This window comes from Mustela nivalis, assembly GCF_964662115.1.
Source record: "Mustela nivalis genome assembly, chromosome: 3".
In the NCBI taxonomy this organism is placed as follows: domain Eukaryota; kingdom Metazoa; phylum Chordata; class Mammalia; order Carnivora; family Mustelidae; genus Mustela; species Mustela nivalis.
This window is the reverse complement of record NC_139022.1, coordinates 42,825,843-42,853,407: the sequence shown is the minus strand read 5'-3', so window position 1 is coordinate 42,853,407 and position 27,565 is coordinate 42,825,843. Positions and strand designations below refer to the sequence as shown.

Below are 27,565 nucleotides of genomic sequence, written 5' to 3'. Positions count from 1 at the left end.
AATTTTGTAAAAGAATCATGAATGAGAAATAAAATTTCAAATGTAAGAAAAGTGTACAGTCTTTTTAGTATACTTTTTATTCTGGCTTTTACATTTAAATGTAATCCAGTTTTTAAATAGCACTATGAAAGAAGTTGATATAAAAGTATCCAATCTACATCACTACTAAAAAGAATTCAAAGTATATATATGTATATATATACTATTAATTTTAAATGCAAGGAATATACAGGTTACAAATTTTAGCTTTCTATGAGGCAATAATCCCATAATGGTCTTAAATAATCATAGTAAACTAGGAAAACAAACAAACAAGGTCACAACACTGCAATCTTGTGAACCTATAAACTTTAATTATCATTCAGCCTGCTTTCCTGTTGCTGATGAGGTTTAAGAATAAGAGAAAACAACTTTCACATACAGGTCAAACAGGACTTTCTTTCGAATTAAATTAAATTCACTATAAAGAGCTATAGAAAGGTAATAAATATATTTTAACTTCAAACTCTTTGTATATAGGCTTATTGTATATAATATATCCTTTCTAGGGTAAGAGAAAATCAGCAGTTACACAGTAGTTCAAAGCATATGAATAATTTAGGGCTGCAAAAATGACTATTCAGAAGAAATTACAGGGAAAAATTTAGGTAAGGAATGTAATTAAGGACGGACCTTGGTTAAGAGAAAGTGAAAGAAAAAATGGGATAAATCGTAATTTTCTACCTCCGTGCTGCACTCAAAACAGAAATCTCTATAAAGACTGTATTTCTCAGAGGAATTTCACAGAAAAAAAGGTACATGAAAAAGCCCACATTATGTGTGATCCATACTGACACAAACAATAATAAAGACTCACAAATATTTTGACCAAATGACTAGATAAAAGGGGGATTAAATCTTTGAGAAAGAAAAGATACATTGAATGGATTCTGTGAATTTTGCAGACCTGGGAACATAAAACAAAAAGACGCAACATAAAACTCACACAAAGAATCATGTCCACCTCTATTTCTACTCAGATTAACTGTGATAACTTTGTCCTATAAAACACTATCATCCCTTCCAAAGGAAAAAAATGGTGAAAAGCTTTGATGATCTAACTCAATTAAAATATTGTTAGGGAATTCTCTTGCCCTTTTATCTATCTCAAAACTTGGAAGTTATACCAAAATGCAATAGTTAAACATACATGCAAAATGACCCTGCAATTAAGGTAATTGCTGGTACCAAATGTTGTTTTTAAGTTCTGCAATAAAACAGTCTCCCAGACATTTAATAGTATGTCATTTGGTAAATGAAAGTTTCCACAAAGTAAGAGCAGTGAGAAGACCTAAAAATTATGCTAGTGAAGAGTCTGGCTGAAAGAAACAAAAATATGGATCTTTTTGGTCCAGCACTAATTTTATTTCAAGTTACTACAGAGCTGAATAAAACTCTGACACCACCACACAAAAATTTATTGAGTTGGCAGTAGGAAAAGCATGATGTCAGCCACCAATATCACCGTCCGCATTACCAAATAGCAAAAACGCTTTCATTCTCGAACTTAACGTAGACTTTTTATGTATGAAGTTAGAGTAAAAATAAAAATCTCAGGCATGAGGCATTATTAAACACAGATGAGTTTAGTTTGGCATAGTTTCCATGTAAATTATTCTAGAGCTTCAACAAATTCAGTAAAAGACATAGAAAAAAATGCAAGCTTAAACACATTACAATTTTCTAAATGTGCTACATTCTTCACCAAACAGATCCATAAAATTAAATCTTAGTCAACTGGCAATAATATTCAAATAACTAACACCACACACACACACACACACACACACAGGCAACAATATTCAAATAACTAACACCACACACACACACAGCTGAGAGGAGACACGGAAACACACCTATGTATACACACCCACACAAGGCCTACCTTCATAGCATGAATTTCTTCAAGCAGTCGTTGTGCCCGCCTCTGGTTTTTTAACAGTGCATCTTCGGTACCCCTGTAAAAAATACATGAAAATATACAGCCAGGAAAAGCATGTATTTTAGAGTCCAATCATAATTAAAAGTCTCTTCATTTCTTTTAGAAAAGCATAATGTGTAAATAACAAACACTGTCATCCTGCACTGCCTTGAACAACCCCACTGTCCAACACCAATTCCATCAACAAACCCAAGTTTTTGGCACACAGAAGCATTACCTGGCATTATATTAATGATGATTACTACTGAGACACAGCAGGCCTTCAAATCCCTTAATGGATAGCCAAATAATAGATTTTAATCAACTGCTTAATGGCACACTGCATTTAATGTAACTTCATAAGCTATAGTTAAAGGTCAGATGTAATTTTATTAAATAAAATTTTGTTCTCTGGAACTAAAGGAATACCTAAAAAGAAATATCCGATTATATAAGAGAGAAAGGTTATTTATGATAGAACAAGAAATTAATCAGGAACAAAATATATGTGAAAACTAAGTATGCTGAAAGTGTTGCTACAACATGCTTACTCTAATCCTAGTGATAAGGAAATTACAAAATATTATTAAAAATAGATGGAACATAATGTTTTCATAAACACTTCCACAAGGTAATGAAGATTTCCAATGAATTAGCAATTTAAGGAATAAACTGATATAAAATCTTTCTAACTTATTCAAGGTATTACTAGATTTATTACAGTATTTTCAACATCTTAAAATAACTTCCAATAACATAAAATACACAAATAACTCTGAAGGACTTTCATTCTGAAAAGGCCAGGAGAGTTCTGAAAAAACAGCAGAATCATTGTGATTTTTAAGCAAATATGGCCCAAACTATGCAAGGACATGCTGACACAGCACACTGTAACCCACTCAGATCCTCTCTCCATATAAAAAAGAAAGTGTTATATGAGTAAGATAATTATTCCTCCTGGTCCCACCCTCAGATTTTGTAAATACTGAATAAAAACAACGTCTGACATTCAATTAGTCATAGGACCATGACTTCAAGTGACTAACTTTTTTGACTTCAGTCTGCCAACACTTCTGACAAGTTTTCGGATAACCAACACCCGGATTCTCTTCACTTCTTTTCTCATCTTCACAACCTTTGAGGAATAAAACCAAAATTAGAAAGGTTCTCTCTTAATTTGAGATGAAAATCACTTTATTTTGAGTCTTAATATTAACAGGTTAAGTCTAATCACTTTAACCAAATTTTCAACCATATTCAGTTTGATGAAACCAAACTTCTGTAAGAGAATAAATCAACATTCTAAAAATGTGCCTGAAGACTTAAGAGAAACAAGCTATGATTTTTTTAAAAGGTCACAGCATTCTCAGTGATTAGTATTTTAATAGTGCACTTATATTTTGTGCCTGAACATAATAAACGATTGCATTCCCTGCGATGAGAGAGCATCACATTCATCTTTGTACCCTTGCAATTTAAAACAGAGCTTTACCCATAATGGCAGGAATTTACTGAACGTTTACGTTACCAAAAGCAAATGTGTGAAAGTGATAATATTTTACTTATTTATACAGCAACCCTTCCATTTGTTTCTAGTAATAAATTTCAAGCCTAACTTTAAAAGAGATGTGAGAAACACCAGGGTGCATGTGTACACGCACGCACACTGACAGATGCTTTAAATCATCCTGTTAGACAACAGTGCTGAACTCTGAGACCAAAAAACCCCAGAAAGACTGTCCAAAAAATGGAAATAATCGAATGATGAAGAACTACATATTATAACAGTACTTAGTACATCAGGATGCTATCATTTTGAGTTTATATTTTGTCTGTTGCTATTACTAGTCTAATATCTCATCCTTCCTCCTGGAATGTTCTTCTTCCCCTTCTCCTCTTTAAGGACCATATAAAATTCAGATTAAGATATTCCTGAGAAGTCTTCAGTGACTTCTTCAGATGGAGATAACTCCTCCAACCTTCACACTCCCACTATACTTTACAGGCAGTATCTATCTTACTGTATGTAGTCTCTGACTGCTCATGTAGCCATCTTTTTTTATAGTCTGGGCACTCCTTGAGGACGGGACCTTGTGGTACCGAAATCATTTTTTCTGAGCATTGCTAGAGTGTCTGGCACATACGATCCCTCAAATTCTCCTTGCCAAAATAGCAACATCAACATCATCCTGTTTCTTCAAGGCTCTTGCATTTGGCTATAACCCTGTCTCTTACCCTCAGTCTATTTCACCCCCTTATTCAGTGAAGATAGTGTCAATCGGCTTAAAATTTACCTCCGTCCTAACTTTTCCCACCATTGTGAGTGACGTAGATGTCCATGTAATATTCATGTAATATAACCTATCCATTATCATATCCTCACTTGTTGACGTCCTGTGTTCATCACCTTATCTATTCAGTCTCAGCACCCACGTCCAAGGTAACACTGTGGTCCTTGTTATCACTTATAAGGGATCCATTTTTATAACCATTAATTTAAATAGTCTACATTGAGATCAAAATGCCTATTTCCTTGTTCAACTTAATACACCACCACCATTTTTTACTTCACTGGGGCCAATAGTTCACTGACCCCATACTTTCTCTCAAATGATTGATCATGTTCTTTTCCATTTTCCTTTTATTCAGTTTATGTACATGATCAATACTTGCTAATACCTTAAACTGTCCTATCCTTCCCGTTAGCAATTACTCTAGCTAATCCTGGATGAAATAATCATCCTGAGGGGTTTTTTTTTTGCCCCCTCCCCAAAGATTTGTTTATTTATTTTAGAGAGAAAGCCAGCAGGGGGAGGGGCAGGAGGAGGAGAGAGAGGATCCTCAAGCACACTCTGTGCTTAGCACAGAGCCAGATGAGGGGCTCAATCCCAGGATCCTGACATCATGACCTGAGCTGAAACCAAGTATCAGCCACCCAACGAACTGAGCCACCCAGGAACCCCTCATGCTGAGTTCTTTATTGCAGCCCGCAAGAGCTGGGAAATACTTGAGACATTCTATCTACACTAAATTCATTATAACTAACACGAAATGGGCTTCTATACACTCTTAGGAAACCTATTCTATTTTTTTTTTTTCAATTCCTTCTACAATGACTATTTTAAACCTCTGCCTGCCTTCTAAAACACCTGACCTTCCTCTTTTCTCTTTCCAATTTTATGGAGAAAATGAACATCAAAGGGGAGCCATCATCTTTCCACTACAATGAATGCAAATTTACTTATATCACCTATTCTCCTCTATTAACCTATTCTCCTACCCAATGTGTGACATTCATCTTCTAGTTGTATTCTGGATCTCACTTTTTCTGCTTTCTTAGAACCCTTACTACATACTACCCCTTTACTCTTGCACTGTCGGTCTTTTACATGGTTGTTTCTATTGATTTTTAATCGTGCTTAATTCATTTTCACTAGAGACAAGACAAACATTCTCACTATGAAGATCACTAGGAGTACCCTCTCTCTACAACTGCCTCAGAGCCAAGCTTACAGAGAGGCTCAAAGTCCCTAACTCCATTTCTACTTACCACATAATCCCATTGGATTTCCATTCTCATCACTCCACTAAAAGCTATTACACAAGACATCAATGATTTCCAAAAGTACCTCAAATCCAACAGGAATTTTTCAGGCTTCACTTTACTTGCAATCTCGGCAGCATCTGACACTGTTGACCACTTTCTCCTTCTAAGGAACACTTAGAATACTCTCCAGGATTTCCTCCATCCTCTCTAGTCACTCTACCTTGCTCTTCTTTGAAGACTCCTTCACCCCTAGCCAGTTTTAAGTTCAAAGGCAGTCCTGAGTCAACTCTTCTTTTCACAACATACTTTTTAGACCTAAGTGATCTTACCTGTGTATATTGTAATTTCCCACCTAAACAAGATGACTCAATAATTTCTTGCTTTCAGCTAAGACTCTCTTTTAGCTCCAGACCTAAATGTGCAACTGTCTACTTGGTATTTCCTTTTCAGCAGGCTTAAAATCATCTACCACACACACTTGAACCCATGTTCTTCACTCCCAAGTGAATTCCTTTTTTGTTGTTTTATATTTCAGGGAAAAGAACAATCCTTTTGTTCAATTATAAACCTAGGGCTCATTTTAAGTAGCTTTCTTTTCTAAATCCCTCACAATCAATCTGTTACCAAGTTGTGTCAATTTTACCTCCAATTATATCCCAAATTGTACCACTTTTCCCCCTATCTTGACCTCCTCGTTCTCGTGGGTGAGTTACTGGTAACTGGTTTGTCTACATCCATTCTTGCCCCTCTCCAACCAGTTATTCACAACTCAGAATACTTTTTTCCTATGATTTTATTTATTTGACAGAAAGGGAGAGAAAGAGAAAGGGAGTTAGTGTGCATACACACACCAGAGGGAGAGAGAGAAGCAGACTCCCCAGTAGGCAGGGAGTCCAATTCAGGACTCAATCCCAGTACTCCAGGATTATGATCTGTGCCAAAAGCAGACACTTTTGGTAACTGAACCACAAGGCGCCCTAGAATACATTTTTTAATACACAGATCTGATGACAGACCTTTACTTAATTCTCTTTGTTTGCAGTTTGTCTTAGGATGGCCACATGGGCCTACTTTTAATCCTTTATCTCCACCATGCTTCCACCTACCACCAAGTCTTTACACTTGCTGTTCTCTCTGGTAGGAATGCGCTTTACCACTCTTTCATCTCATCCTTCTGATTTTGGATCAAATGCCATTTCTCAGTGAAATCTTTTCTGTCTTCAGACAGTGTTAAAATTCCCCTTTATAAGTACTTAGGAGTGCTTCTAGAACTTGTCATGACAGTTATTTTAAGTTAAACATTTTATTTGTAATCTGAATACAATCTGATGTGTCTTCTTCCCAGTAGGTTATAAATTCCATGAAGGTCAAGTGTCTGGTTTTACTCAACATTACATCGTAACACCTAACATAGTGATGGTACAGTATGAGTTTTCAATAAGTATTTGTTAAATAAATGACCAGAAAGATTGTAATACTCACTTGTTCATTCACTTTTTCAAATGCCTAATATATTAACAAAGTGCAGAGTGATCAGGTTTCTTTCCTACCAGATATACTAACCTGTTTGGAATTTATTTTGAAGTTCGGTTTAGAAAAAAAATTCATACTTGCATAAATAAAAAGCCATTCAGACTAGATTTTAACTGGAAAAAAACAAACAAACTGTAACATTTTAAAAAATTTGTTTATTTGAGAGAGAGAGAGAGCGAGAGAGCCCGCACACACAAGCAGGGAGGGAAGCAGGATCTCTGCTGAGCAGGGAGCCAGACATAGGGTTCAATCCTAGGACACCAAGATCATGACCTGAGCCGAAGACAGACCTTAACTGACTGAGCCACCCACGTACCAAAATTGCTACACTTCATATGCAGCAAAATGGGGATTTATAACATATTTTTCCTGAGGGTCACTTATGAGATAAATTAATAGTGAGTTATAAAGTATGCACTAAAATATATTAGCAACTGTTTCTAATTGCTGTAGTCCACAGGTACATAAGATGAAGATATGATATTTGTTAAGTGCTGTCAACTGAACTGAACTAATAAACTGCAGTTAGCAGAGCTGTTCCTCAGTTACATTCCAATCATGGGAAAGCTAAACTCCAATTTTAAAATTCCAATTTAAGAAGTACTATGTTTGTCATTACTGCATAAGGGAATTCTAAAAGAAAAGGGAATGCTTTATGTATGTAGTTCCATGCCAAAACCAAAAAAATCCTTTTCAACTTTTTGACTTTTCCAGTATTTGTGTGCAGTCATTAAGAAAATTTGATTAAGTTTAATATATTAGAAAAATAAGTACATTCATTTTATGTAACAATGGAAATATTTTATTTTTCTCACAACTGCTCATCCCAAGCACTTACCTTTCTTCAAGCATTTAACTTTATTTTTGCAAAACTGACAAACTATCAAGAGCCTCTCAGTTAGGATTCAAAATTCATTTGCACTTAGGAATTAGGAAGTAGGTTGACAGAAAACCCACAAGTCAACAAACAGGCCTAAAACATTCAATACTGTCAGAAAGCCAATGTACTACTTAAGGGCAATGTGCTTTGGTTTCCCAACCAAAAGCAAAGAGAACTACCATTGTTAGAAATGTGAAAAGGGTAGGATACTGTCTGGGAAGGAAGGAAGGAGGGAAAGAGAAAAGACAGCAAGGAGAAAACAGAGGTATAATAACGGAATGAAATGTTCTGACAAACAAAATGAAAAAAAAAAAAAAAGTGAAAGGGAAGAGTTTGAAGAAGAAAATGAAGGACAAATCTCAAGTCATTAGTAAGACTGCCAAACCCAAGCTGAGGGCTTCCAAGTAGCAAAATAATGCATTTAATCTATAAGAGCAGAAAAAAAAAGACACACAGACACACAACACATGTGCTGAAAGTGAGGGGTCATTGAGAACCTACATAAGCAGATGCCCTCTGTAAGGGTAAAATCTCAACCCAGTAATGTAACCTGGATCACCTCTTGGGTAGACAGTACAAAAATATGATCATATCTAAATTAAGTGGAAAGCTAATATACCTGCTTGGGAAAAGACCATGTGGGCATCTAGGGAAGGCTCAATATAAACACAGGAAAGGGAGTCACAAGAGCAAAAGCTGGCAGTGTCTGATTCAAGCCTTTTGAGTAAGAACTGTTCCCCAGTTCAGAGATGAGAAATCCAGTTTGTACTGGAGTAACTCAATTATGAGGACAAATGTATCACAGCCCAACAACAAACTATATAACTAAAACCCCTTTCTATGGCTCTACATTTCAAGTAGTCAAGGTAGATCAGTATTCAGTAAAAGAATATTTTACAATGTAAGCATTACTATGTTACATTAGATATATTTAATAAACTAGCTTCCTCATTTTTATAGTCTCTTATAAGCTATGGTTAATGTGAATTTGACTTTGAAAGAATGAGCTATGTTTTGGGGGTGATAAGGATGGCAAGTTTCTGATCTATGAAGCTGAGAGCAAACTATGGTCCAATGACAAAAGTAAATACTACTTTGAACTGACAGTTAACTATCTAAGAGCCAGTCAACTAGACAGCCACTTTTGGTAATTCATTGACTCTGCCATGCATTTAAATTAATCTCTAAATAAAATTCCATAGTTGTTAGAAAACAATTTTTCCAAGACCTTTAGCTTAGAGTGCTTTAAGAAAAAACCCGAGTGTACCTAAGTTTCTTGGAGTACATTAAAACTTCTAGTTGCTTATTACTCATCAATCCGATTAAAAAAAAAAAAAAAAAAAGACAACATTCTGTCCATGAGGCTGTTACAAAACAGGCATTCTTCACATACTGCTGATAGAAATACAAATTGGTATACTCCTTCTGGGAAACTCTGGCAACATCTAACAAAATTCCTACTTCTAGGAATCCACCCAGAAGCTATACCTCCAGCAACAGGGAAGGACTATGAATAAAACTGTTCACTGCGGAGTTTTATAAAACACTGCACAAGAGATACAATAATGCATATAAATAAAGCACAAGCAATGTGGTATTCTAGAATCAATGCAGGAGATATGCATGTATTATCATGAGTAAACCCTAAAATTGTGTGGTGAAAAGTAACTTTTAAGGATTTTTTTAAAGCTTTCATTTATTGACTTACTTGAGAGAGAGAGCATGCACACATGCAGGAGAAGGGATGTGAGGGACAAGCAGACTCCCCACTGAAGATGGAGCCCAATGTGGGGCTCAACTGCAGCACCCTAAGATCATGACCTAAGCCAATGTCTGAAGCTTAATGGACTGAGCTACCCTGGTGCCCTGAAAAGTAACTTTTATAATGATACTTGTGGTATAACACTGTCATTAATACAGTAACATATGCACATTTAAAAATATACAGCATAATACTATGGGCATACATAACATAATAAATGCTGATATATGTTTCTAAATTACAAAAAATTGTGGATGAGAAAATTACACTGAATGAGTAAGAATTACTTCCGAGACAGAGAAGGTGGGTGGAATTAAGCATTACAATATAGCAAAATATTGACACTTGATAAATACAAGAAGTAGATCATAAAGACATTTGTTGTATTATTTTTTATATGATTGAACTACATTACAGTTGACAAAATTAATTATTGTATAATTACTTATTATTAATTATTGTGGTATTAATTATAGAGAAGGATTCTAATTTGGCCATTTGGACGATAACTTACTGCTGACTTATATTTTTTTACTTTTGATGAGCAGCAATTTAAAAATGCTAGAATGTGGGGCACCTGGGTGGCTCAGGGAATTAAGCCTTTGCCTTGGGCTCAGGTCATGATCTCAGGGTCCTGGGATCAAGCCCCACATTGGGCTCCCTGCTTGGCGAAAAGCCTGCCTCTCCCTCTCTCTCTCTGCCTGCCTCTGCCTACTTGTGATCTCTGTTTGTCAACTAAATAAATAAAATCTTTTTAAAAAAATGCTAGAATGCTTGGTGATTAACTACAACTTAATCATTATTGAGCACATGCTGCCACCTAGCAAAACTTCCCAGAATAATTTCACAATCAAAGAGAAAATGGTTCTCTTCTTATGGATAGGCCCTGATTTATTACTTTGGGGAAAAAAAATATTAAAAAGTATTACATACTCAACTATGAAATAGGAGCTATGTAACTTCAAAAGCACACACAAATATAGTTCTTGACATTCTTATCTTTTACAATATGTGGAGGCAAATCATTTTGTTCTCTGGCACTTTATTTATTTATTTTTTAAGATTTTGTTTATTTATTTTACAGAGATCACAAGTAGTCAGAGAGGCAGGCATAGAGTGAGGGGGAAGCAGGTTCCCTGCTGAGCAGAGAGCACGATGTGGGGCTCGATTCCAGGACCCTGAGATCATGACCTGAGCAGAAGGCAGAGGCTTAACCACTGAGCCACCCAGGTGACCCTCTCCAGCACTTTAGATTCTACCTTTACTATCTTATAGAAAGTGGAAAGCGAGTGGGCTTCTTCGTAATTTGCTATTAGCAATGTCTGTTTCATATAAAGGTCCTGGGCCCTCCTATAGAATGAAAGTACATGTTTAGACGGGTTCACTCCCCAGTGCTGATTTTGCATTTCACTGCTGCCTAACGAAACATGACTGGAGCAAATTCAGCTCTGGTTTAACAAATTCTTTATTTACTAGATGCTATGGTGCTGTTGTTTCCAATTCTGCATCCTTTCCCTAATTCTAACGGCAAGGGAGAAAAAGAGACCGTACAGTTAGGAGATTTCCCTCCACCATGTGAACATAAAGTAACTCAAGATGAGCTGTCCATAGTTTCATTTACCCAACACTATTTACTCATTATTACCTATAAAAAAGATCCCATGCTTGAGACTAGGGAACATGCTATAAGTCAGTTAAATATTCTCACTTCAAAGTCCATGTAAAGTACTGGTCAAAATAAGAAAATGCAATAAATAATCATAAGGTTGAAGTAAACATGATCTTTTTTTTTTTTTAAGAAAAATAAAGGCAAAATTAGAAAGGTAAGATTTTATCTACTCAAGAATAAATGTTACTTTAAGAACTTAGAATCAGGAAGTCATCTATAAATGTCAGGTTTTCTCCTTGGAAATTTTTCGAGAAGAATAAAAATATTAAAGGTAAAAGATACTGAAATTTAGCACAATATAATAGGTGCCTGTGCAGGCAGGCTTTTTATGTTCAAAACAGACATTTTGGGAAATTAAATGTGCTATAAAGTAGATGGCCACAGAACTATTTAAAAGAAAAAGTCATAATTAAAAATCAGCACAGATAATGAGTACCAATATTCCAAAGGTAATATCAGAGGTTTATAAATGTCTGAGGATCTGATGAAACCTATGGACTCTTTTCCCCCAAGAGGCACACACACAAACACCAATTTACAGATAATATCAGGTAGTTACAGGATCCCAGAATTCCTAAATCCCAGTTAAGGAGAGCTAATTTAAGTTATTAAGGATCATAAAATGATGGCTAAAGTTTCTCAAGTTTCTCACTGAACACATCAGTATTGAGGATATGATACTGAGCAAAAGTTTAAAGACAGGTGGAGTAAAGACGGAATCTCTCACATCCACACACCACACACATACTCTCAGCAACTCTTTGAAGTGCTAAAAATAAGTAAAAGGTGTTACAGAAGCTTGTAGAAGGGGTAAAATGAAAGCCAAACCCAGTTTCCCTGAGAAAATAACAAGTAAAGGAGAAATATGAAATGGACTGAAAGAAAAAGGGGTTCTGGGTATAAGGAAGAACTTGTGCAAAGGAGGTGTAACAGTGCTATGCTACCTAGTGGAGAAGGCCAGTGAGCATCAAAAGGGGGAGGGAGGGCGGGAAGCAGGAGTATACCTTAAGGGGGAGATGAGACTGGCCTTGTTTAGACTGGTCTTTACCAAAAGCAACAGGAAACCATCAAAAAGGCTGTAAGCAAGGGAGTCGTAAGATTAGATTTCTCTTTTGAAGACAGAACTCCAGCTGCAGGGTGGACATCAGACTGGAGAGAGAGAGAGAGGAGTCAGGACAGTAGTTGGAAGGCCAGCAGCGTAGCGCTGATTAGCGGCGTAGCTTGGACTAGGACGGGACAATAATGAGAAAGTAATGGATCCATTAAAACAGTGAATGTGAACTTTTTTACAGATACATTTCTTCCTTGGAGAAGTTGTTAATTCATTTCTTTTACCAATGTTCTAAGAGGCAGTTTCTCTCAATTACTATTTTATAGTAATGGCATTGCCACTTATCTGTCATATTTGCTATATATTTCTTTCTAATTGGCTGTCTTTTTAAAATTTGGGGATATTTCACAGTTTTTATGTAGACAAATCTATATTTGTTTTTCCCTTTGTAGACATTTTTCTCCCATTATAACACCTTCCATCATTTCCACTTTTGCTGTCCTTTCCCCCCACCTTCATATGAGAACGTGTAAGATTTACTTTAACATGGGATATATACGCTTCCTAATTTGATAAGCTCATCTAGTCGCCAGAAAACATGATCATGAAGCACATACACTGGCAGACAGATGTGTAAAAACAGAGAAAGAGGTAGACAAATGTTTCACGAGTAGAAAGTGGGGCGCCTGGGTGACTCAGTGGGTTAAGCCTCTGCCTTCAGCTCTAGTCATGATCTCAGGGTCCCTGGATCAAGGCCTGCATTGGGCTCTCTGCTCAGCAGGGAGCCTGCCCCTCCCCCCACTGCCTTTCTGCCTACTTGTGATTTCTGTCAAATAAAAAAAATTAATAAAATCTTAAAAAAAAAAAAAGTAGAAAGTGGTCGCACAAAGAACAGACATGCAACCCAGACTGAGGTGAATTTGTGAGGAATTCCTAAAGATCAAATTTTAACTGCTTTAAAAAGAGGACTGAGAATTAGCTAAGTGGAAAAAGAAAACACCTTAAGTGAAGAGGGCTAAAGGATTCTCATTAGTACTCTCACGGCAATTTCAAAATTGAATAGGACGCTCCCTCGTATTTCAAAGAATGCCCAAGGATTCACTCCAAAGAAGCTGTATTTTACGTTCTAGGCAAACTAAGGAGAAAAAGCCCACCAAATGTTTTCTGGAAGCAGCACCCACTTAATCTGTGTTGACGCACGTATGTTAAAAAACTTCACAATTCCCCCCTTCTCTATATTCTGTACTCCACTTTCAAGTGAAATTCTGACTATTTAACTTGGCACCAAGGCAGGAACACCATTTAGTTCATTTTCTACTGAATCCCAGAAGTTCTCATCAATGGAGAGTTATCGAACCCTATACCACCCAACGGGTTTCCTCCTACCACCTCTTCCTGCCTTACACCAGCCCCTGTCTGGAATGCTTTCTATTCCTCCACTAAATCACGGACTGCAAGTAAGTGAGCATAGTTGCTTGGAAACAGAAAGCAGGTCTCCACACACCTGTACGACATGAACAGTATGTCCTGGTCATGGCAAACACTTGAAAAGCCACTGAATAAAGAAGATAAAGAACTTCCTTTGCAGTAGCTGCGAGGGCCTCATCTGATTCTTGCTTTTTCCGCTTACTTTAAGTCTTCAGGTGTCTAACGACTTCCGTAAACAGAACCACAAAGTGGAAAGGGGACCGAGGCAGAAATGGTACCCTAGTGACACCGACATTTTGCTAGCAGTGATAAGGGGAAACACCTGATTTCAGACCGAATTTAAGAAAGAAGGAGAGAAGAGGCATTAGGGAGGGATAAGGATGAACAACTCTTTCTAAAAACTTTGAGTCCACGGAAGAAAGAAATGGGAGAGTAGCTGGAGTAAGAAACGCGGGCGTCCCTCTTAGAAGCGACACGACCGCACTGAAGATGAGCAGTCCCTTAGTCAAGAGCTCTCAAGCCCTCCGCTTCACCTGCGGCAACCAACAACAGGCAGGAAACGCGGTCTGGCACTGTGAAAACGCTTCCCACAGTCCAATTAACTTAAATCTCACAACAACCTTGCAAAGAAGCTACTCTGAGGAGCTTCGTTCTACAGACGAGGGCACTGAATATTAAGATTACATGATCTTCCCAACACCCCACACATAAAAATTCACGCGGCCCGAGGACCAGACACAGGTGTTCTGCTGCAGCCACCTGGGAGCCCTGAGGCGAAGTCACTGTGGCCAGGCTCCGAGTTCCGGGAAAGCCGCCCGGGCCCACCCAGAAGCTGCCCCAGCCGCACTCCCCACCCTCGCCCTCAGGACACCACGGGCTTGTCAGAAAGACCCGCAGAAGCCACTGTGGCGGTCCTGAAGGGCAGCGCCACAGGTTCCCCCTGGCCTCGGCGCCTACCTCGTTATTGAGGTTGAGAGTCCCCGGCTGAGCCATGGTGCGTCTGAGAAGACGCCGCAGCAGCACGCACGTGAACCGGGAAATCGCGGCTCCGTCACCACGCCCCTCTACGGCAGCATTTGTGGCCCAAAACTCATTCGCGGCGCGTTCGGGCCGATGCTTGAGCAATAAGGAGATCGAGAACGGAAGTGAATGAGAACAACTTCCGGAGGAGAGTGTTAGGAGATGAAACTGCGCGTTCCTGTGGAAACCAGGCGCGGGCAGGTGGCCCGGAGGGCGCCCCGTAGCTGTTGCCAAGTTTAGAAGTTCTTTAAGATGCTGATTTTATTATACTCGTTTGTAGGCGTGGCCCGGCTCTGTAAGGATCATGTTTTTGTGTGCCAGTGGGGAGGTGAAAGCCCTTTTAGGAAAGTAGAGTTGAGTGACCAAATTTTGCTCTGAATTTTTAATCTAGCGTTTGTGAAGATTCCTGTGCTTTTAACAAGCAGTCCTTGTTGGATACAGCTTTTTCTCTCTAGGCTTCCGTTGTAGCTGAAGCACGAACATATTTTTTCCTGCACAATGTAGTAAGGTTTAAATTTAGGTAATCAATGTTTAAATTTAAAGAAAAACTAAGGGGCCTCCTGGGTGGCTCAGTGGGGCAAGCCTCTGTCTTTGGCTCAGGTCATGATCTCAGAGTCCTGGGATCCGGCCCCTCCTCAGGCTCTGCTGGTCAGGGAGCCTGCTTCCCTCTCTATCTACTTGTGATCCCTGTCAAATAAATAAATAAAATCTTAAAAATTAAGGGAAAACCAAGGTGAAAAAGTAGAAACTTTAAAGCAAAAACGTTTAAGGCACATTTGCAACTGCCTATGGGAATAGCTGCTTTGAAGTATTAGCCTGTAGAGAGAGGAGACATTCCGGAGTAAATCTGCATTAGGTAATCTTTTAATTAATCGGTAACACCAGTAGTGTTGATCGTTAAAATGGATCAAAGTCTGGGGCAGAAACTCTGCATGAATTATCTCCAAAATATTCACAGAAATGTAAGGACATAGGAACTATTCTTATTTTACAGATGGGGAAACTGACTTGCCAGGAGCCAGGTGTCTCACCAGTAATTGTCCAGCCGAGGCCAACCACTGCCACAGGACTGCGGGATTGGTGACACAAATCTGCAGAGCCCAGTGCAAAGTGAAATTGCAAGACCCCTCACTCAAAAAGTAGGAAAGAGTTTTTTGTTTTGTTTTGTTTTGTTTTGTTTCTTCCGTGGTGTCCCTTGACATGCCATGTGTTTTTATCTGGTGTTTAATGTGTTCTCTCAAGCACAGGGATATGGGTGGGTCTACTGCAGACCCTTACGGGTACCAGGGACCTGCACCCCAGGACTCAGTGTGGATGCGTGTTTTGGAACAAGATGTCAGCAGTTGCTGGGCAAAGACAAGAAAATAAGAAGGCAGAATACTCAAGTGGAGGATGTAGGAGGCAGGGCCAAAGATGACCCGAGACTGAACCCTTGAAATAAGTTTCATTGTCTCTCTGGACTTCACATACAAAACTCAGATTCACAGATAAAATGAATAATTTCAGGACCGATGAAAGAACATTTAAGCTAGGCCTCATTATGAGCCTCTATCAGTCATACCCAGAGCCCATTTTCGTAAGTCATGATTCTGTAGTCAAATTACTTTAAATCATACTTGCATTTGGGTTGGTATTCTTTTAGTTTAATGTGTGATTTGGGCACAAATGCCTTGATAGTTGACTTCCTATTTGAAGAATGTTGCACAAAAGTAGTTTTGCCACTAACAAGCCATACACTGCATTGTAATTGTCTTCTTATTCATTTACCTCTCCTTAAAGCTGAGCTTCTGGACTGTAATGGCTTCTTCAACTCAGGTAGGTGGTAGACACTCCATTCATAGATACGTGGGAAAGGGCACCTTAAAGATAAGCGGAGAGCTTTATGGAAAATGTGTCCTCTCACTGGGGAGAAAGTTGTTATGATTCCATGATACTTCAGTAAATGTGTTCTTAATGTGATATTTGTCTGTGGCTCTTAAAGTCTCTGTGGTGTTTTCTGTGGACCACCCCTCTTATCCAATACCTCACTTCTCCAGCCAGCACAATCTTCTCAGGTCAGGGTTTGTTTTCTATCTTTTCTTAGCCCGGGCTCTCTTCTTGGCCTTTCCCACTGCCAGTTCTGCTTTCTCAATGGCTACTTTTTAAGATTAGGTTAAGTTCCAGCCATCCTTTTAAAGAATCCTTTCTGTAGCTCCCAACAGAAGTTAATTTCTCATCAGCAGATCATTTTTATATTATTTAAAATAGCTTAACTTTAAGTTTTTGTTTTTTTTTTATGTTAAGACTGTTCTTTTATAATATAAGCTCTTGGCAAACTTAGATGCTTATTTTAAAAGTGAAGAATAATTTTCCGTTGTCCCTGATATCTTGTTATCTTGATTCTTTGCAAAGATGATTTTATTAACCTGCTCTTATGAAGCTATTCACATTTCCTCTAGCAATAACAATGTTTTTGTATTAAAGAAACTATAGGGGGGCACCTGGGTGGCTCAGTGGGTTAAAGTCTCTGCCTTCAGCTCAGGTCATGAACTCAGGTTCCTGGGATAGAGCCTGCTTCCCCCTCTCTCTGCCTGCCTCTCTACCTACTTGTGATCTCTGTCTGTCAAATAAATAAATAAATAAATAAAATCTTAAAAAAAAAAAAAAGGAACTATAGGTTTCTCTCGAAAGCAACGCATCAAACCACCTTTACCTTTTCCTTCTTAAGGGTTAACCTGGATCAGTTAAATGGTGTCAGATATAAGAAACAACAAGTTTATTATCATTAAGAGTAACACCTTTTTCCTCCTTATTACAGTGTTCTTTTAGTGAAAATAAGCATCCATCATGTTGAATGGGAATTTAGTTTTCTAGTTTCAGGTTTCTCAAGAGTCTGTCAGATCCCAATCTATTTGGCTACTCAGGCTGCCAAAACAAAATACCACATACTGGGTGGCTCAAACAACAGAAATTTTTTTCTTATAGTTCTGAAGTGTGGAAGTCCGAGTTCAAGGTACCATCATGTTTGCTTCTGGTGAAGGTTCTCGTCCTGCTTTGCAGACATAGCCTTCTTCTTGTGTCCTCAGATGGCCTTTACAGTGTACACACCTAAAGAGAGAATTCTCTGGTTTCTCTCTTTCTCTCTCTGATGTCCGTTGATTTTCACTTAAAAATAATTATTCTTTTGGATTTAGGCTCTACCTTTATGACTTCATCTTAATTGCCTTTCTAAGACTTTATCTCCAAATACCATCACATTGGGGATTTTAGCTTCAGTATAAGGATTGAGGGGAGGACCCACAATTCAGGACACTTTCTTTGAGAAAAGAAAATTATCTCAAAAATAATCTTTTCTTTATCTAACATTCCTGATGACTGCCATTTCTATTGTTAGATATGAAGATATCAATTGATATTAGGACCTTACACTAAGTGAAATAATGAGACACAGAAAGACAAATACTACCTTAAACACTTACATGAATCTAAGGCAGTCAAATTCAGAGAAGGAAGGAGTAGAATGGTGGTTGCCATCGAGGGAAAAATGGGGAGGTATTAGTCAAAGGGTAAGGAGTTTCAGCTATTTGGTTGAGTAAATCCTAGAGATCTACTGCACAGCATAGTGCTTATAGTTAACAATATTGTGTACTTAAAAATTTGCCAAGAGGATAGCTCTTATGTTGAGTGTGGTTTTTTTCTAAGATTTTATTTATTTATTTAACAGAGAGAGAGAGAGAGAGAGAGAGAGAGAGAGGGAACACAAGCAGGGGGAGTGAGAGAGAGAGAAGCTGACTTCCCGTGGAGCAGGGAGCCCGACACGAGGCTAGATCCCAGGACCCTGGGTTCATGACCTGAGCCAAAGGCAGACGCTTAAGGACTGAGCCACCTTGGAGCCCCTTATGTTGAGTGTTTTTATCCTCGAGAGAGAGAGAGAGGGAGAGAGAGAGAGAAGCAGTATGCAGTAGGAAAGAGCAGGAAAAAATTGGGAGGTGATGGATATACTAATGACCTAGATTGTGGTTATGGTTTCCTGATATATAGTTCCCTCCAAAGTTATTAGGTTGAGCATATTAATTGTGTATAGCTTTTTGTATATCATTCTTACCTCAGTAAAGAGCTTTTAAAAGGCAAGTTATGGGCTGGTATTAATAAAGTGATTATAGTTCTACACCTTTCTATTAACTGAATGAGTCGGTGAAAGAGAAGCTTTGGGGAGTCTTGTCATTTTTTTAAGCCCGTGGTGTCATTCGTAATCTCTTGTACTTGAACAGTTAGTAATTCCCTCACAACAGATAGTTATACAGCTGAGTGTTTCAGTGCAGAGAACCACCCTGCTAAGTGTTTCGTTTTCCGGCTCTGCACCTTCAGTTCTCTATCCCTGGATGGCAGTGTTGTTCTCCAAATTTCACATTACAGTTGAAATTTGGAAGGCTCAAGAAAGCAGTCTAAGTAATTGGCTTATGATAGCATGAAAATTGTTGGATCTATCAGATTTTTGTATTTCTTTAATGCCTAAGACTAACCCCTCAGTTTTTAACTTTTGATTTGGAGTGAATTACTATGCAGTAATCAACCCTCTGGGTGAACTACCAGTGGATTTATTTAAGAATTGAGTCTATATCTTAAATAAATTTATATATAAATAAAAAATAACTATATATATATATAAAGGTATATATAACATACTGAAGAATGTAACTAGTTACTGTGTAGAAGACAGTAATTGGCAAGTCATTAGGCTAAGATGTTTACTAAATTAATCCTCTGACAGATTTTTTTTTTGCCTAAATTTCATTTGAATTTTTGTGGAGAGTTTTGGTTAGATTTGTTATTATATCTTTAGGAAAGCTAAAGAAAAATTTCCATTCTAGGAATTTTGGATATTAAAGATTTGAAAAAGATAGTTAATGTTATATAGCCAAGTTTTACAAAATCTGAAGGAATGGAGCTGACAGTTAGCAATGTAGTATTTTGGCTAAGAGGCTTGGCTCTGGAGTCAGACTATCTGATAAATTTTAATTTACCTCTTAATAACTGTGTACCCTTGGGCAAATTATGTAAGCTCTGTGACAAGTTTTTTTTATAAAAATGGGAATGATAATCAACCTCATAGGATTGTTGTGATGATTAAACAAAAACACAGTGTAGGTTCTTAGTGAATATTTACCTCTCAATAATTTAAACTGCTATTATTTCCCATTACCTCATTTGATCTTAACAGTAACTTTGTGAGATAGGCATAGTACATAAGAGGGAGTCATATCTTAGGAATAACAAATATGCCTGAGGTCATAGAGGTAATAAGAGGGCAATCCAAGTCTCTTGACATAAAATCACTGGTGGCAATTTTATAACAATTTCATGATATGAAAGTATAAATTACATTGATAATTTATGATTACTGTGCTATTTTTTCCCATTCACCTAATTATTTATGGATCAGTAACTAATGAATGAATGCACTTTATAAAATATATATTCCTTCTTATATATGACTTGTTTCTTTTAGTTATTCTTCAGTTAACCCAAGATAAGCTCAAGATTATGCAACAAAGCCTATACTAATTTAAGTCCAGAAAATGTTATTAAAGCCCAGTATATTAATTTTCAGTATATGGCTTTGATTCATTTTAATCAACATTTTTGAACATTACCTTGCAAAGCATTATAGTGGTTTCAGTAGGAGATAAATGATTAAGATGTTGTCCTGTCCATGTTCACCAGGGATTTACAGAGTAATGACTTTAATAATTCTAACACCAAGGCCAACTGTATTAAGTGCTGTGGAAAGAGTATCATAGGGAAGAAAGAGAACAAATCAATGAGAAGACTTCCTAGAGGAGATAAATTTTGTGTTCTTTTTTTGAAAGAAGGCTGATGCTTAAAAAAGCAATAGAGGATCGGGAGAAAATTCTCAGCTAAGGAAATTTGTCATATAAAAACAAGGTAATAAAAGACATTTTATTTCATAAAGTAATATAAAGGATTTTTCACATATTCTTGAAGTTTTTAAAAACATTGTTAGATGTGGAAGTTAAAAGCCTTTAAATGTCTTTTTTTTCTTTTTAAGGTTTTATTTATTCGTCAGACAGGGAGAGAAAGAGAATGTGTATACAAGCAGTGGGAACCTCAGGCAGAGGGAGAAGCAGGCTCCCTACTGAGCAGGGAGCCTGATGTGGGACTCCATCCTAGGACCCTGGGATCATGACCTGAGCCGAAGGCAGAGACTTAACTGATGGAGCCACCAAGGCATCCCAAAGCTTTTAAGTTTCATAAATATATTGCCCACTGACACACCCCAAAAATGATAGTTCCCTTAAGTTACTAAAGGTTTTAAAAAGTGAAGCAAAATCTTTTAAGGCAAAAATCTAACATTCTGGAACTTAATATTAGAAGAAGTGGGTCTCAAAACACCTGAGGATTTATGCCTTTAAAGGAAAATTTGCAGCAGTTCTATTTAAACAATAAGGTGGAAATTTGGGACAGGATCAAGCGAATGATGTAAAAGCCTGTTCAGAGAAAATATATTTAATATGATCATGACCATCAAGGAGCAAGGGATTTGTAGCAAATGTTTTGGGTCACGTGTCCATTGGGGCCGAGAGAGATGAAGTATATAGAGTGGGGAGTTAGATTTGGCTGCTTGTTTAGCTTCTCTTTGAAGGAAATCAGTGCTGTTTTACTGGTAAGGATTAGGGTTAGAGCTTCCTTAATCTCTGTTATTTTCCCCAACTCGTAGTTGAGATTTGGAAAGTGCTATCTCTGCTTCTTCACTTTTTACCTATTCCTCAAGGCTCTGCTCTTTGAATTCCTGTTACCCCTCCACTGAAACTATCTTTGTCAAGGTCATCAGTGACCTCCCAGGTACTCAGATATAACTTAGAGTGTTCAGGGTATGAGGTATCACCCCTTTCTGTTGCCAGGATTGACTCGCCTGAATGTGTTGGCTGAGCCAGTGACCCCCTTCCTCCTTTGTCTCCTCACATTTCTGTTTGTCTGATCTAGAAACCTTACCAGATAGGTTTACTCTGTAGTGTTGCTTCCTACCAGACTTTTTCATACCTGACCTTAGCTGTTTGGACACTGTTGACTCAACAGAAAATTATCCAGCCCAAATGCTGATAGTGCTGGGGTTGAGAACTGCTCTAGGCTCACGTCTGTAAAAACTGCCTGAGAGCACAGGAAGTACCAAGCAAAGGCCAGGTTATGGGAGAGGCCACCTCTGGATGCAAGAAATGAAGAAGGGGGCAGGGATTTTTCTGGAGAGAATTTTGAAATCAGTTGCAATCCTGACTAAAAGTTAACCTGCTTCCTTATCACCTTGCATTAGAAATTCTAAAAAAAAAAATTGGTGATAAAATTCTCCTCACCAGATGAATATTTTGTCAGCTTAAGTTCCAAATAATTACCTCAGTTTTACTACTGAGTCATAAAAATATAGACGTAAGCTCCAAAATTAGCATTATTAACATTAATAAACATTGTATTTTATTTTATTTATTTATTTTTAAAGATTTTATTTATTTGATAGGCAGAGATTACAAGTAGGCTGAGAGGCAGGCAGAGAGAGAGGAGGAAGCAGGCTCCCCGCCGAGCAGAGAGCACGATGCGGGGCTCGATCCCAGGACCCTGGGATCATGACCTGAGCTGAAGGCAGAGGCTTTAACCCACTGAGCCACCCAGGCGCCCCAACATTGTATTTTATATGGAGGTAAATTGGAGGGCTGCTCATTACATAATTGGCCTGTGATACACATAGACTCAGAGACACCTCCTCAGTGAAGTTTGTGATTGTTTGGAATCCTTGGAGCTCACTTTTCAACTGAGTTGATTTGCTACTCTGTGAGAGTTCATATTCCTGCATTTACAGCTATTCAAAATAAATAATGATGGCTGTATATGATTTATGTAGTTCTCTTTTTTTTTCTGGTGTGAAGTTTTTGATGAAGTTTATCAGATAAAAAGTTTGCAGACAGCTAGAATCATCTTTGAACATTGTACAGTGAAACACTAAGCTTTAAAATCATTTCTTGAAGGGAGGCACATAGGAAATGTGGAAAAGATACTATGTAACATCAACAATGAAAAAAATAAGAAAATGGACATTCACATAGAAAAAAAAGTTTCAAAGAAGAATGCCAAAAGAAACAACAGCAAGATGCCAGTATTACGTAGCCACTACATGCCCCCCCCCAAAAAAACTGTAGTAACTATAGATGATTGCCTTTGTGGTTTTCAATAAGAATCGATGCTTGTTCTAAAGCAGTGATTTAAATAATGCCCAATTGGTTATCATTCAGCCATTTTCTCTGAGCTTTAAAAATATTTATTTATTTGAGAGAGAGAAAGAGAAAGGTGGGAGGGGCAGTGGGAGAGAGTAGAAGAATCCCAAGCAGACTCTAAACTGAGCACAGATTCTGAAGAGGGTCTTGATCTCAGGACACTGAGATCACGACCTGAGCTGAAACCGAGTCTGATACTTAACTGACTCTGCCACTCACGTTCCCCCATTTTCTCTGATTTTTGCAGAAGAAAAAAAATGTGTAGTCATAACCAGTATTAAAGAAATGATTAATTGAAACGTGAAAATATTCTAGTGAAAATATTTTTGTCTGAAACCACTGGCATACATCCTGGAGAAAAAAGGACATGGATAGTATTACAGTTTCTAAAATTTCTTTTGAATGGGAATCACCACCATATATTTTCTAAGGTTTAAGGTTTTTTCCCAGTGGTAGTATGTATGTTGCTTCATATGTAAGAAAGATGATAAAATTATTTAGAGGCATTCTTGAGCTAGAAGTAAATAGAAGTTGACAGATCTGGCTATGTTACCTAGTGAACATGAATAGATGAAGGTAAATTTTTTATGACATTTTTGACAAATATGCAGAGGTCCAGGCTTGAAAATACAAATAGTAATGTTACCATTGGATGCCCTGACAGACCAATATTCTAGTAATAAGTTTTCCCTTTGTAATACATTAACATAATTAAAAAGTATTATGGTTTCAGTTGATGAATGTGTGTAATTTTGACATGAATATTGATTGGTATATTAATTTACATTAATGAGTAGATGAAAGTGAAAACCCAAAGACAAATGCTGGAACTTCATTTGCTCAGAAATGACGAGTACTTCTTTGCGGAATCGGATATGGTTTTTGAATACCAAAGAACATTGTGCTATCCACAATGAGTGTTTGTAGACACAGCAAACTTCTAATCTGCATTTTTTTCTGCTTCATTGTCATAAAGTTAGAGTCAGTCAATAGAACAGTCAAGCCCTGATTTGTGATATTTGCTGTTACTCACTGTGTTACTCCACTGTTACCTACTTCAAGCCACTAAGGAGATATCACTGAGTTGGGGGGAGTCAAAAAAGACATACAGTACCACACTGTTTTATGGAATCTGCCATAAAGATCAGACAGCCATGATCTCAGAAGCATAGACGATAGTGTGGTGTGGTAAAAAAAAAAATTAGGAAGCGTATGTAGTTTTTTTTTTCCAAGAGAATATTAAATCGTTTATTGATTACACATGATAATGGATGATACACAAGCTTTAATCCCATCTATAATTTTATCTGATACCATAATTCAATTTAGATATATTGCATAGGATGTGCCAACAATCATATTAATAACCAAATAAACTCCAGGACTTTGCTTGGGTGACCTTTTAATGGTGAACTCCAGGTCACAAGACATTAACTGTCAGTTCAACTACACCAAGGTTTGTGGAGACAATGGCTTCTGTGCCCAAGCAGGTTGCAAATAAATTTCGAATGGAACCTGGCATCACCCTGAAGGAATTCTAACTTCACACTGTTGGGGTAGTATACCAAGATGGCTTCAGAGTAGACTAATTTTACACAGCACATTTAAAAAAAAGTCACATTTATTCAGCGTCATGATCAGACTATTACATTTAGCAATCAACAGCATGGGTGCAAAAAAAAAAAAATCTACATTAAAACCCTTTGTTGGAATGCTTTACACTTTCCACAGAACAGAAACTAAAATAACCTGTTATACAATTAGTCACAAATACAGTCCTCGAGTTTTTTTGCCCATACATATGAGTATTGTCTAAAACATGTCTTCTTTGTAGCAGCTAGGCCCTGCCACCACTGTGCTTGGCTGAGTTCACAAATCTGTTGTAACCTGTAGCTTCCCTGTCACTTCTCTGGCTCTCCTCTCCTGCTAAGCTTTGTTTCCTGGCAGTAATTAAAACCTTCTGCCACTGCCATAGCTGCTGCTGCTGCTGGAACCACCATAGCCACCTTGGTTTCGTGGTTTGGCGAAGTATTGGCCTCCACCACCATAAGGGCCAGAGCTTCTGCCTCCAAAATTGCCTCCTTTCATGGGTCCAAAATTTGAGGATTGATTGTTGTAATTGCCAAAATCATTATAGCTTCCGACACCTCCGAAGTTGCTTCCATCATTACCAAATCCGTTATAGCCATCCCCACTGCCACCATATCCACCACCACCTCGACTGCCACCAAAGCCACCTCGACCACTGAAGTTTCCTCCGCGACCAGTTGTCATTCCCACCAAAACCACCTCCACGACCACCACCAAAGTTTCCAGAACCACTTTGACCTCTTTGGCTGGATGAAGCACTAGCCATCTCTTGCTTAGAGAGCGCTTTCCTTACTTCACAGTTGTGGCCATTCACAGTATGGTATTTTTGAATGACAATCTTGTCTACAGAATCATGGTCATCAAATGTTACAAAAGCAAAACCCCTCTTTTTGCCACTGCCTCGGTCAGTCATGATCTCAATCACTTCGATTTTCCCATACTGTTCGAAATAATCTCTTAGATGATGTTCTTCAGTGTCTTCTTTAATGCCACCAACAAAAATCTTTTTCACAGTTAAGTGGGCACCAGGTCTTTGAGAATCTTCTCTTGAGACAGCCCTCTTTGGTTCCACAACTCTTCCATCCACCTTGTGTGGCCTTGCATTCATGGCTGCATCCACCTCCTCCACAGTGGCATAGGTGACAAACCCAAAGCCTCTGGAGCGCTTGGTGTTCGGATCTCTCATTACCACACAGTCCGTAAGTGTTCCCCATTGCTCAAAATGGCTCCTCAGACTCTCATCGGTTGTTTCAAAGCTCAGACCTCTGATGAAGAGCTTCCGCAGCTGTTCAGGCTCTTTGGGAGACTCTGACTTAGACATGACGGCGGTGGGAGGGGAGACTTTAACGATGCTTACTCGGCGGCGTCCACAGGCAGAAAGGGAAGGGTATGTATTTTTTATTTTGAGCATCTGTTACCTTTGTTTCTAATATAGTTTGCTTAATGACAACTTTATTTTAATTAACTGTTAACAATGGCTATGTTTTACAGAAGATTAAGATATTAAGATATTAAACTAAGTTATTCTTAGTTTTTTTTTCTCCTTTTGGTGTATTTTTACTTATTGAGGGAGCTCATCTAACCTTAATGTTTCAACTTTTTTTTTTAAATTCAATTAGCCAACTCATAGTACATCATTAATTTCAGATACAGTGTTCAACAATCCATCAGGTGTGTATAACACCCAGTGGTCATCCCATCCTATGCCCTCCTTAATGGCTATCACCCAGTTACCCCATCCCCTACTCACCTTCCTGTCAACCCTCAGTTTGTTTCCAACAGTTAACAGTCTCTCATGGTTTGTCTCCCTCTCTGATTTCTTCTCATCCAGTTTTCTGCCCCTTCCCTTATGGTCTTCTGCACTGTTTCTTATGTTCCACCTGTGAATGAAACCATATGATAATTGTCTTTCAACAACTGACTTATTTCCATTAACATAATACCCTCCAGTTCCATCTACCTGCATGTAAATGGTAAGTATTCATCCTTTCTGATGGCTGAGTAATATTCCATTGTATATATACACCACATCTTCTTTATCCATTCATCTGTCGAAGGACATTTCAGCTTTTTCTGCAGTTTGGCTATTGTGGACATTGCTGCTATGAACATTGGGGTGCAGATGCCCCTTTGTTTTGCTACATCTGTATCTTTGGGGTGAATACCTAGTAATATAATTGCTGGGTTGTAGGATAGCTCTATTTTTAACTTCTTGATGATCCACCATACTCTTTGCCATTGTGGTTGTACTAGCTTGCATTCCTACCAACAGTGTAAGAGGGTTCCCCTTTCTCTTCATCCTTACCAACATCTCTTATTTCCTGTCTTGTTAATTTTAGTCATTTTTTCCTGGTATAAGGTGGCATCTCAGTGTGGTTTTGATTTGTATTTCCCTGGCGACAAGTGATGTTGAGCATTTTTAATGTGTTGGTTAGCCATTTGTATGTCTTCTTTGGAGAAATGTCTGTTCATGTCTTCTGCCCATTTCTTGACTGGATTATTTGTTTTGTAAGGGTTGAGTTTAATAAGTTCTTTATAGATCTTGGATACTAGCCCTTTGTCTGATATATCATTTGCAGATATTGTCTCCCACTTCATAGGTAGTCTTTTAGTTTTGTTGAATGTTTCCTTTGCTGTGCATAAGCTTTTTATCTTGATGAAGTCCCAATAATTCAGTTTTGCTTTTTCAACTTTCTTTTGAAACATTTTCCAAATTATATTCTGTGTAAAACTACAGTAATCGGTCTGGCTAGAAAAATGGTTCTATAATGAAATACAATAGAAATTTTGTATGTTTCACAATGTAAAGTAACATTTATAATATAAAGTAAATCCTATGATAATTCTAAATTAAAAGACCCTTG

The 27,565-nt window shown here is 37.9% G+C and overlaps 2 protein-coding genes and 1 pseudogene across 9 annotated transcripts in view; 1 reads left to right on the top strand and 2 right to left on the bottom strand.

Annotated features, from left to right (window-relative positions):
- The window catches only part of SRFBP1 (serum response factor binding protein 1), a 67,117-nt gene extending 52,136 nt beyond the window's left edge, over positions 1-14,981 (bottom strand). The window contains exons 1-3 of one of the 4 annotated variants that reach the window (XM_082723400.1): positions 14,788-14,980; positions 3,007-3,095; positions 1,925-1,997 (exon numbers count right to left, since the gene is read on the bottom strand). In XM_082723400.1, coding sequence (XP_082579526.1) covers positions 1,925-1,997; positions 3,007-3,095; positions 14,788-14,823 — 198 coding nt within the window. In that variant the 5' untranslated portion in view covers positions 14,824-14,980. Of the gene's footprint in view, positions 1-1,924; positions 1,998-3,006; positions 3,096-14,787 lie in introns of all 4 variants that reach the window. The other 3 variants (XM_082723399.1, XM_082723402.1, XM_082723401.1) reach the window with 3 other exon arrangements.
- Positions 14,982-15,013: 32 nt separating this feature from the next.
- The window catches only part of LOC309861003 (uncharacterized protein), a 203,732-nt gene continuing 191,180 nt past the window's right edge, over positions 15,014-27,565 (top strand). For all 4 annotated transcript variants that reach the window (XR_014309721.1, XR_014309722.1, XM_082723407.1 and 1 more), the window contains exons 1-2: positions 15,014-15,145; positions 15,845-15,989. Coding sequence is in view for 2 of the 4 variants with exons in the window: in XM_082723407.1 (XP_082579533.1) it covers positions 15,103-15,145; positions 15,845-15,989 (188 nt within the window). In the remaining 2 variants the exon portion in view is untranslated. The remainder of the gene's footprint in view (positions 15,146-15,844; positions 15,990-27,565) is intronic.
- LOC309861298 (heterogeneous nuclear ribonucleoprotein A1 pseudogene) lies at positions 24,346-26,078 on the bottom strand (annotated as a pseudogene). Its single transcript has one exon. The product of its transcript is annotated as a heterogeneous nuclear ribonucleoprotein A1 pseudogene (transcript).